Below are 12218 nucleotides of genomic sequence, written 5' to 3'. Positions count from 1 at the left end.
TTTGTATGGGACTTTTGATTATTTCTTCCTGTTTAATGGTATAGATATGGCCATGTTATTCCATGAATTTCTACTTCTAGTCTCTGACTACGATATACAAGCTTGAGGCTTATACTTTTTGCTTCTTTAGTTAAAATAAGGGGCAGAGGGAAGAAAGTGGGAACACATTATATTTTCAAATGTTGTGACCTCAGGCGGCTAGGTGGTACAGTGAGTAAATAGAGCACTGGCCCTGGAGTCAGGAGGACCTGGGTTCGGGTCCGGCTTCAGATACTTAACACACACACACAAAAAAAAACTAGCTGTGTGACCTTGGGCAAGTCACTTAACCCCAATTGCCCTCCAAAAAGCAAAAAAAAAAATGTTGTGACCTCATCTCAAACTCAACTGGAAAGCAAGGAAAATACCTAGAGGACTTCTTTTCTGTCCCCTCACTCTTTATTTCCCTAGCCTCCTATGTTTCTAGAAGTAGAAAATTTCTCTTTACTTCACAGTCATTCAAATTAGGCTTCACTTTAGATTTGCTGTGTTCTTCTAGTAGAATTATAAAGGTTTTTTGTTTTTTGTTTTTAATTTAGAATAAACTTTTTCCACAAGCTATTTCATATTTGGAGAAGACATTTCAAGTTCGTAGACCTACTGGCCCTATCTTGCTTAGCAGGTATGTTGTATGAACACTGATTATTTAATACGGTGGGTTGTTTTTTTTTTCCTTTTTTTTTTTTTTTTTTAAGACTAAGTCTCTCACACAGGCTGAACGTGTAGCAGCCACTCATAGCCCCAATCCCATTGTTGACTGGCACAGAAGTTTTGACTTTCTCTATTTCCAGCCCGGGCCTCTTTGCCCCTCCAGAGGCCTGGTATCTCCTGGCTCCTAGGGGCTCAGTTTATTGATGCCAGATTTAGACAACCAATCAGGAGCTTAGAAGTTCCAAACCCAAGCAGTCCACCAGCCTCTCCGGTGGCAGGGATTATGGTTGTGTGTGCCGCCATGCCTGGTCATCATCCATGGCCTCTTTAATAGTGGATACTGATTCTTGTTCTCTTTCTTTTCTGTTTGTTTAGGTGACTCATTTCTTCCTAGTGCCGACTGTGATTAATATTCTTAATGTATTCATATCACTGGTCATACAGTTGGTTCCCCATTGCCTGTAGTATAAAGTTCAGGCTCCTTAATGTGGTTTATAAGACTTTCTGTTTTTCTGTACCCTGTCTACCCTTTCTACCTTTCTATCATGATTACCTTTCATGTAAACTCCTTGAGGGATATATAGACCATATCTTAGTTTCTTTACCTGTGCCTAGCAGTGTTTTCTGGTTCGGTTTAATTTAAAATTTTATTAGATGTTTACTACCTTTAAGTAGGGCGACTAGGTGTCACAGTGTAGATAGAGCACTGGACATGGAATCAGGAAGATTCATCTTCTGGAGTTCAGCTCTGGCCTCAGACCCTTACTGGCTATGTGACCTTGGGAAAGTCACTTAACCCTAACTGCCTAGGTTTCGCCATCTGTAAAATGAGCTGGAGAAAGAAATGGAAAACCACTTCAGTATTTCTGCCAAGAAAACCCCAAATAGGGTCACAAAGATTTGGGCATGACTAAACAACAACTGAACTGAATGTTCAAGTAATATTTACATGTAGCAGGTATTAAATAAAAAGTTAATGAGTGAATAAATAGAACCTTGATTTTCCAAACAGACTAAATCCATTGTTTGCTGAAGTTATCTTCTGTGTTTTCTTATCTTTGTCCGTGCTAACACTCTTCATTCAGATCCCTTGTCTGTGTAATACCTGCTTTTAACCTTTGCATGTCACATTTCTTTTAGACCTATGTCAAATGCCTCTTCCATGAAGTCTTTCATAATTCTCTTTGCTTCCCTCTCTAGCAAACCAGTGTGTTTCCAGATTTGCAAATCCTAATTTGCAAAAAATATTAAAATTCTATTTCAATAGAAATAAATAAGTTGGTTTACATCTGTGATGATACAAAGTAATGATGTAATGATGTAATGAGTAATCTGTTTTGTAAGGGACTTTTGATGGTATCTTTGTTAGACCTTCCATCCCCTTGGTATCTTGTAGAAATAAGTCTCACTGGGGCGGCTAGGTGGTGCAGTGAGTAGAGTGCTGGCCCCAGAGTCAGGAGGACTTGAGTTCGCATCCGACCTCAGACACTTAACACAAAAAAACTAGCCGTGTGACCTTGGGCAAGTTACTTAACCCCAATTGCCCTCCAAAAAGCAAAAAAAAAAAAAAATGTCTCACTGATGAGTGAAGATTATTCGACTTAAATGTTGTGGCTGAAGACACTCCTTTGTGCTGGCTTATAAAAAGGAGTCTTCAATCGCAGATTTGGACTTTTCCTTTTTTCTCTTATTTCTGGAGAACAGATTAGAGAGCTAATGTTCAGCCTGGATCTGGGTCCTGAATTGAAGAGGATCCCCCACCAGGCTATGTTAATGTTGCCTCGAGGCAAAGAAACGTGATAGTTGTACGTGTCCTCACTTGGCATGGGAGGAAAGTTCATGGAATTCAAGTCCTTGGATCCAGCCTTTGAGAGGAAATGGTTTAGTTTCCTAGCTCAAGTCATGCCAGCTATTGCAAATGGAACAATATATTCTGCATGGCGAGAGTTTTTGATCCCTAGCCCCTGGAAAAAGGAGAGAATGGTTCTCAGGTTTCATAGTCCTTGAATCCAACTGTCTGGCAAGAGAAGAGAACTTCTGGGTAGCACCAGCCCAAAGTTTCTCTCTAGCAGCCCCAGTTTCAAGAGTGAGAATTCAGCTTTCTGGAGAGACAGGGGAATTCTTGAGCAGCTCCAGTCTCTTGGAACAGAAGATTTTATGCTGAAGCTGCGAGCAGCAGGAAATGTTAGTGACAGCAGGGGGAAGCAAACGACTTGGACCTTGCCTTCCACTGTTGCAATCAGTTATTATACAAGTTTGAGGAGGTTATCACCAATCTAGCAGCCCAGAGGATGTTTGTCTTCTGTATAAGTCCTAAGCCCTAAGTCAGACCCTCAGTGTGGTGCGGTAAGACTGAATGCTTGTATGTATCTCTGGGACGAAACGGGGCTCGCCAGAATATTGGGGGTCATCCTACTCTTGGGATTCCAATTAACTTCCGGGAGGAGTACAAACCACAAGGTGGGGTGATGATTCTGGAGGACTATAGGGTGGGGTTCACCAGAGAGGTAGGAGAATTACATTAATTTTTATGTGAGTCCTTTACGGTTTGGGTTTTTTTTTTTGGAGGGGGTGTTTTATATGTAAATGTGTTATCGTGGGTGCTCATTCAGGCCGTGGGGACCTCTTTACCCACATTGGTGAAGATACAGACATGAAGCATGAATTCCATTTGGGCATATCCTGAGATTTCCCAGAGGTAACTCTGGGTAAGGCCAATATAAGCTAAAGAGAAAATGATTTGGGGGGGTAACTCCTGAGATTGAACCCATTCTATCTGTCTACGTCCAGAATTTCAGGTGCTGGGCTACAGGTTATGCATTTAATGAGCTACTGTGAATGAATGCATCAGAAGAGCCCCTCTCCCTCAGCGCAGAAGTATGTTGTAGACCCCAAGAAACAGTGAAATCTGACAATACTGTTGTAATAGTGTGTTTGTATGAAAGCGCCAAATTAGGAATTAAATTATAAAGCCAAGAGACAAGCTATTGGTCTTTTTTCTTTTTTTTTTTTTTTTTTCCTGATATTAGCTGTATGAATTAGAGCTCAGATATTTTAAATGGAGAATTTAAAAGGTTTACTTGTAACAATAATTGATCACATTTCTTACTAAAGTAATGAGAAGTAATAGTGACACAACAGAGAAGCTACTTGCTTTTCCAGTGTTTTTAACTGTTAGGATTCTTTTAACTGTTTTTCTCCTCATGATGACTTCTGTACAAATGAACTGAAGACAATGTGCAACGAACCAGTATATAAGAAAGAGAAATGACCCCCACAGATACTGTAAAGACTCTTGTGCCGAGCATACCAAGTGTGGTCCCATCCGAGTGCCTGAGGAACATCTTCAGGTAGCTTCATCCTACACTTATTAATGGGGTAACATTTTCATATAATTTTAAATATCGGAAAACTTTATTCTTTTTTTAAGCATTAAACTTCTTTTTTTTCTGAGCCTATGATTTCATTAGGGTAAGGAAGTGTGAAAACTCTGCCATTCATAATCTATAAACTTTTTCAACTTAGAGTCTTAGAAAGTTGCCTAGGCCTGGGCCGAGGGTCAGATAGTCAGGTTATATCAGAAGTGGGACTTGAATCCCTATGACTTGACTCAGAACCACCTCTCATAATTTCCTTAAAATTATAATTGAAATAGCTAGTATTGGCTGTTTATCAATTTTCCAGGGATAATGGAGTTAGGTGGGATTTCTTTCCTTTGTGCAAGAGTTTTTCTTTCTTCTGTTAAAACCTGAAGTCCCCTCAGCTCTGATCATTTTATCTTTGCCCATTACATTACACATCTCAGAAAATGTTGCATTTGAATATTAAGGTAAAGTGAGGGAGACAAAGTTCTGAGCATGATCAGTTTATTAGTTAGGCTAGCAATAACCAATAAATGAGTCAGTGGCCTCAGTGACCAGAGACCATGAGAGAGGGCTTACTAGCCTTTATATAGTTTTGGGAAGTAGAGGACAACAAAAACAGAGTTGAGTAGGTTGGAAATACAGTGCAATTGGTTATAGTGTAGACAGCATCATGGGAATGGAGACAACATGATTGGTCATATCAAGGAAAGCAGGCTAGCACTCACATGGGGCTATTAGCCACCCATTTCTGACAATTTAGGAATGTTTGTTGCTTTATAGAACCGCTCTGCATCTTATAATCTTTCCTAGGGGATCCAACTAAAATCTACCCTAATTGTACAAGGACAGGCAAAGAGAGATCTTTTACCATTTTAATTACCATCTTTCGGGGATGGTATTAAATTAACTTGTAGAGTTTAAAGGTAACAAATAGATGTTCTGGAAGTGTCCCAGGAGCTGAAGGCATGGTGGATAACAATTTTTCTCATTAATAATAGTTTTAAACTAACTCAGAGGGAAATCTGAATTCCTGAGCTCAACTCAAGGACATGAAAAGGGGACTTAAGCGGATGCAAACTCACTTATAAAAATCAGTACAATATAGAATCAATTACAAAATAGAATTAATATGAATTTCTCAGTAACAGAGTGGTAAAAACATTTTAGAGAGTATAACTATTAATTACTTTGCAAGAGTTTTAATCTCTCTTCATTTCTTGGACAAAGTATCTGTGATATATCCATTTATTTTATATTTTCTTGCAACTGGAACTCAGAAAAGCCTTTTTTTAGCATTTGTACATCAATGTAAATGCAGTCAGATTGCTTGATTTTTATTTATTTTTAAAAATTTTTTATAGTAAGTCAGTATGTAGAATTAAAATTAAACACATCATCACATTCATCACTTTTCTTAGGAGATACGCTGGGAGATTATTCTAAGTTCTGTTAAGACAAGCATATGCAAATCTACTATTGCCTTTTTCTATTTTTGTAAAACATCTGCTGATGCAGGTATAGCCTCTCTGTTGTTGTTTTAAATTGGTTCTGTTAAATATATCCTCTGTTTTTCCCTTTTGTGAAGATCATTTGCAATGTTTCAGGAATCCCAGTCATTTGTAATCCTTTAATTGAGACAAATAGATATAATGATAGTAATTGAAACAAGTGATTTAAGCAAAACAAACCCATTAGGAAATTTAGGGACATGATAAATGAGTTGAATAGACAAAAGAGGCTGGGCTAGATTTCCTACTCAGATTCTGTGATAAAATGAAATGTGAGCCTTGGTGAAGACATGTTATAGAAAAGCTGTACCATATTTATATTTTGGTTTTCTATGGATGCTTTCAAAAGTCAACTAATAGCTTCATTATTTTTGTTTTCCCTTGAACTTCATTGGGTCAGCAATGTTGGGTTTGTCGTGAGTCTGAACGGATGTGTAATTCATCGGGCTTGCCAGGCAGCAAGGGCATTAAAGATGCGAACTTTGTGCTGTATGTTAGTGCTCTAACCACGGAGAGGTGCAGCCAAGAAAATATCATTGCTTATGCAGCTTATTGCCAGCAAGAAGCAGAGATGGACAGGTAACCTTTAATCCTCATTTTACTTTGTTTAAAAAAACTTTACTATGAACTTAATATTTTAACACACAAAGATGACAAAAAAGGAATGTGCATGATACTGCAAACTTACCGTTTGTTTCATAATTTGTTTCATAAAATGCATATGAAATTTAGCAAGGTAGTGACAAAATTACCATTTGTGTTTCTTTCTGAATTGTTTTGTTTTCTTCTGTGTATATATTTTATATGTTTTATTGATGCTTCTTCCTTTTTTATTTATTTGCATTGCTTATCACTACCCCACTGTGAAAGGACACAGGGTTACTCAGGGTTGTGGGCACAAGCCTGTCAGAAACAATTCTTATTCATTTTAGATTGCTCTAATCTAAGAATTTTCGCTTAGAGAGAGGACTAAAGATGGACAAAGCCACCTAATGGCTCTGAAAACCTTTCTCTAACCCAGACTATTTTGGAGTCAGAGTTATATAACATTCCTGAACAATAGACGTGGTTACACAATTCGATAAAACATAGTTACAGGTCTCAAAGAAAAGTTCAATTAATAGTTTGTTTCATCAAACAGAATAGTAATCATTTATGTTGATGGCATACCCTTGGAGAAAGATTTTCCTAAAACCAGTCAATCTCCCTTTGACCTCTCCCTTCAAAATTTCTCCTTTGTCACTGGTCAAAGGTGTAACTAAGAGATATTCCCAATTTATTGAAGTAATCAAGGAGACTTCTTTCTGCTCCAGGGTGGATCATTACTCTGTTTCCTTCGAGGCATGGGGAAATGCCATGCTCTTAGATTAGAAACAGTGGTGTGACTGAAGGAGAGAACCAAGATCAGACTCTCTTTTTTTTTAAAGTAGGATTTGTTGGTTTCTTTTTTTCCCATCAGTCGTTACTGGATACGTTCTTTTTCCTCCACTTCCTGCTTCATGGACTCTTCTTTGCTTCCATGGGCTCAGTTATCTCAGGGTAGGTGACTTCCAGAGCTTTATGTCTAGACCTAATCTTTCTCCTGATCTCCATTCCCATATTTCCAACTACCTTCTGGATATCATCACCTTTATGCCCGTGGGCATCTCAGTCTCAGAACATGTAAAAGCGATGTTCCCTCCCTACCACTTCCTTTTCAAACTTTACTATCTCTGTTGAAGGTACACCATCTTTCTAGTCAGCCTTGAAAGCTAGGAGTCATCTTTGACTTTTCTCTCTTAGGTTCACCCCAAGCCATGTCAGTTTTATTCCACAACAGTTTTCCCATCTGTTTCTTTCTTTTCTCTTACACATCATTAGTCTTTCCTCAGTTTTCATCCTTCTTGACCCCGCTGTTGCATTTGGTGCTGTTGATTACTCTCTCCTCCTGGATACTTTGGGGTTTTTATGATAGTATTCTCTCCTGGCTCTTCTCTTTGTACAACCGCTCCTCATGATCTGTATCACACTTCTTATTTATGAGTATTCCCCAAGGCTCTGTCCTGGGCCTTTTTTTTTCTCTTCTACTTTTTCTCTTTGTAAGTTCATTGATTCCCATGGTTCTTAACTATCAACTCTATGCAGATGACTCCCAGATCTATGTATTCAAACCTCGTACATCCTCTTAGTTTCATTCCTTACTAGTGGCCTAACAGATATTTCAAAGTATATGCCCCAGAGACATTTTAAACTGAGAACATCCGATACCAAACTCACATTTTCCCCAAACCCACCTATCTTCCAGATGTAGTTATTTCTGGGGCAGGCACCACCATTCCTCCCAGTCTTCCAGATTCAGAACTTTGACATCTAGTCAGTCACTAGATCTCAGCATCTCACCATTTCTACTTCCACGTCACTTACCTCTGACCTCTCCATTTGCACACCCATCACTCTGGGTCAGGCCATGCCACAAGTCTTTCCCTACTGTAATTCAGCCTCCACTTAGCTGCCAAAGTGACTGTATTTTAAATATATATCTGACTGTATCACTGTCCTACTCAGTAACTCCAGTGGCTTCATATTGCCTCTCAGATTAGTCGACTAGCATTTGTTAAGCACCTGCTCAAATTTAGCTTCTAAAGGTCTTCACAATCTAGTTTTAACCACCTTTCCAATATTTCTGGACATTATCTGCTCTCCTGAACTCTGTGATCCAGCCACACCAGCCTTCTTTCTGTTTCTCATATATGGCACTCTATCTTCAGTCTTTGTACACTAGACATATTTCATGCCTGTGTTAACTCTCTCTTCACCATTGTCCCATAGACTCCTTCACATCCTTCAAGATGCAATTCAGCCACCACCTTCTATGTGAAGCCTTTTCTGATCTCCCAAGTGCTAGAGTTTCCATCCCGGATGACTCTCTCTGTTTTCTTTATATCTTTCTGCATTTTATTCTCCTTGAGCATAGGAATTGTTTTATTCTTAGTATCTGTATCCTAAGCACTTGATACATGGTAAGCAGTTAATAGATTATTGATTGATTGTTGATACTATGATTAACAAACATACAAAAGTCTGTTCCTTAAGGGAGAGGACAGTAAGAAATATTCTGGCACAAACGTGTGTTTTATATTTAGCAACCTTCTTTTGCCTCAGAATGGTAGCCACTAATTGAGTAAAATCATGAATTAATGTTGTTTTGCAACTTAACACATAACATGCTATCTTTTTTAACAGGCCTGTAGCAGGATATGCTAACCTATGTCCAAATATGATTTCTACTCAACCTCAGGAGTTTATTGGAATGTTGTCAACAGTGAAACATGAGATTATTCATGCCTTGGTAAATGTTGTTATTTGAAGACGCGTCATATTATATATTCTGTTACTCTTTTCCTTGTACTCTAATCTCCTGCTTTTTTGGGGGGGGGGTGGGAATGGGAGGTGGGGGGTGGATACTGTATTTAAAATTTTGCTGGTGTTGAGCACTATTAGTGAGGAAATGCCCTTTGCCAATGCAGATAGGCATTTGGCCTGTAACTTGTAGTCTTAGAGAATTGTTTGAGAGATTAAATGATTTTTCCAGCCTCAATTAACTAGTATGAGTCAGAGGGGACACTTAAACTCAGGTCTCCTAGCCACTTTGTCAAGGTTACCTCTCTTATCCCTTGCTTCTTCCTCTTTTATCTTGATAAATTATTGTTAATGTAAAACCAAGGGGTTTTACATTTGTCCTTACATTTTACGTTTTATATATGTCCTTACATTTGTGTATAATAAAGCTTTATTTTTTTTTTAATGAGGCAGTTGGGGTTAAGTGACTTGCCCAGGGTCACACAGCTAGTAATTTTGTGTCTGAGGCCAATTTTAACTCAGGTCCTCACGACACCAGGCCAGTGCTCTATCCATTGTACCACCTAGCTGCCCCATAATAAAACTTTATTAAGATTCTACTAATTCAGAGTCTTTATAATTAGGATGAGGATGGGGTTATGTATGCATTTGCATTATCTATAAGGAATGTATTTGCTAAGAAATTAATCTAAACTACTTTTAAAAACTTACTTTCCTATCTTTTCCATAATTTGTATATATTCATTTAAGCAAGCATCTTTCTGACCTTGACTAGGCAAAACTTTGGTAGTCTATTTGTAGTTACTTGGGGGCTTAAAAGTAATAAAATTGCATTCTAAAAAAATTTTGTTTTTGAGACTGGGTCTCTATCTTACCAAGGCTGCAAGTGCAGCAGCCACTCCTGGGGTCAAGCCCACTGCTGCTCCTAGGCCCACATGGACCCGTTTACCCTTCTTTAGGCAGCCTGGGGTGCTCATCTCCCAGGAGCTCACCATGTGGATGCCAGGCCTAGTTCTGTAGCTCACAACTCCTGAGCTCAAGGAGACTACCAGCCTTAGCCTCCCAAACGCAGTTAAAATAGAACTTTTCAAAGTATCCTATGATCCAGGTTTTTCACTAATTTGTAAACACCTTCCTCCTAATTAGAGTATAATTAGGGAGAGCTTACGTATTTAATGGAGTAATATCATGAAATTAAAAGAAAACACCCTTGAATCTTTGGCAGTTTTTCACTTTAAGAGCATATAGACTTCACTCATTTCAGCTTGAGAAGCATTTATTAAGTATCTGTTATGTGCAAAAGCACTGTGCTAGGCCTAGGATGGAGAGACAAGAAATATAAATAATCTCAGCTCTGGTATTTATATTCTTTTCTTAACTCATGGTTGGAAAACAAATGTTAGTGAACTATAAACTAATGTTTTCCATTATTCCATATTCCCTACATACTCTGTATCTTGTACATATGATTTGATACTCTATCTACATAATTTCCAAAATGTTTAATCATTAAAAATGTAGTTAAACCAGATGAAACTACCTTGATTTAGCAAATTAAGGTAATGCTGAATTTGCTTCATAAAGTCATTCAGACATAATTATGTTTTATGTTATGAAAATATAAAATTATGTTTTCACTTTATGAACCTGTGAAATAGAATCTCCCAGTCATTGAAAAGGAAAGTATTTTAAGAAGGTATTGTTATAGAAGCTTAATATCCTGAGAAGCAAAAAAGATCAAAAGGGAATATTTGGTTGTAGTTTTATCATAATATTAATAATTCTACAAATAAGCCTAGGCCTAGGGTTTCAGGACCTAGAAAAAAATTTGGTTTATTCATTAAAAACCAATTATGTAGACAGTTCATTTTAAAATGATTACTATCATTAATTGTCAGGCTATACCTTTATGTATAGCACATTAGAGAGAAGCCTGAGGGGATATAGAGTGTTGGGGTCTGACCTGAGGTTCAAATCTCCCTGTGCCTTAGGCAACTCCCTAAATCTCCCAAGTCATAGATGTTTTGCATTTCCCCTATCCTGGGATATAGTATTTTAAATACTTATGACTTCCTCAGAGTAGAAGACAGATGATGAAATCAGTTCAAGTAGTTTAAGTGACTTCTAAGTCACATAGCTTTTATATTTGGAGCCACGCTTCAAATGTAGGTCTCCTGACTCCCAAGACCAATGTTCTTTGCATTATCCTATGCTGTCTCTTAAAAGAAATAAAGAAAGACACACACACACACACACACACATCCCCTTTCCTCCAACACATGTACAATATGTACATATATAAGGTTGTAGATGCCCACATCTATTATTTGCGTACTGAATACAGTATGAATGTGAGATTGGCTGGTAAAAATTTTTCAACGTGACAAAATGACAAAATATGTATTCAATGTCTGTTAGAAGGGATGTGCTTAAAAGTTAATTTTCTTAATTCTACCATAATCATGATTTTTACTTATCTTTTCAGTTTTATAATTCTCCTCTTCTCATTCTAGTAATTTGCATTAGGTTGTCTTAGCATATCAGAACGATATAAAAACCCAGTAGTGTTGTAGGGACAAAATAATAAATGCTACTTGAGTAGACTTAGATTGTAAGTCCCTAATGACACAAGAGCCAGTAGTTAAACAAATAGGTTGAGAAGAAACGTGCCAGCACACACAAGCTGCCTAATTAATTTGTTGAATTAAGTTAATTATATAAATAATATCCATCAATTATGAATATTAGCTATTGCACATTCTAGTTGTGTAAACTAGGTCATGATAAATTGAAACAATAGTGAGAATGGTTTGTTTTGTGCTGGAGTTAGGAAATAACCTTTCTTATCAAATAATTTATGGTACTAAAAAACATTATGGGATTTCTGTTTTTCCAAGGTTGAAATTTAAGCATCTAAGAATACATGTGAAATGGTTATTATTCTAATTATAAATGGAAACCCTCAGGGCACCAAAGCCTTGCTTGCACGTAAGGTGGGTGCCTGAATCTTGTGACTCAGTATAGACCATACTTTTCCCCAAGGCCGCCTGTGCTAGTTTCCCCAAAGGAAGGAGAAGGAGTGAAACCTGCTGAGAACAGTTAAGCAGTTGTGACCCTGGTTGGACTTTTTATTTTCATAAAAAAATAAAGTTTTACCATGTTCTCATCCCATTTTACCAAGCTGAAAGTCTGATAACAGAAGAGAACTATAAAGTAGGGGGGTAGCCGAGTCATTTTTAGTGTCGTGGTTACTGTATAATAAGTTGACGTTTGTCCAAGAGTTGATGTAATTGTATCATAAAAATAATTCATGGTT

At 37.7% G+C, this 12218-nt stretch overlaps 1 protein-coding gene across 2 annotated transcripts in view; it reads left to right on the top strand.

Moving 5' to 3' along the window:
* LMLN (leishmanolysin like peptidase) overlaps positions 1-12218 on the top strand; it is a 57543-nt gene that overhangs the window by 18606 nt on the left and 26719 nt on the right. For both annotated transcript variants that reach the window (XM_069064979.1, XM_069064980.1), the window contains exons 4-7: positions 579-661; positions 3923-4040; positions 5964-6142; positions 8786-8891. In XM_069064979.1, coding sequence (XP_068921080.1) covers positions 579-661; positions 3923-4040; positions 5964-6142; positions 8786-8891 — 486 coding nt within the window. The remainder of the gene's footprint in view (positions 1-578; positions 662-3922; positions 4041-5963; positions 6143-8785; positions 8892-12218) is intronic.

This window comes from Petaurus breviceps, unplaced genomic scaffold, assembly GCF_028583685.1.
Source record: "Petaurus breviceps papuanus isolate PSGF00001 unplaced genomic scaffold, PetGlider_PUasm1.0 90654, whole genome shotgun sequence".
Classification (NCBI taxonomy): domain Eukaryota; kingdom Metazoa; phylum Chordata; class Mammalia; order Diprotodontia; family Petauridae; genus Petaurus; species Petaurus breviceps.
Note: the sequence above shows the minus strand (reverse complement) of the source record. Positions and strands in the feature narration are given on the sequence as shown.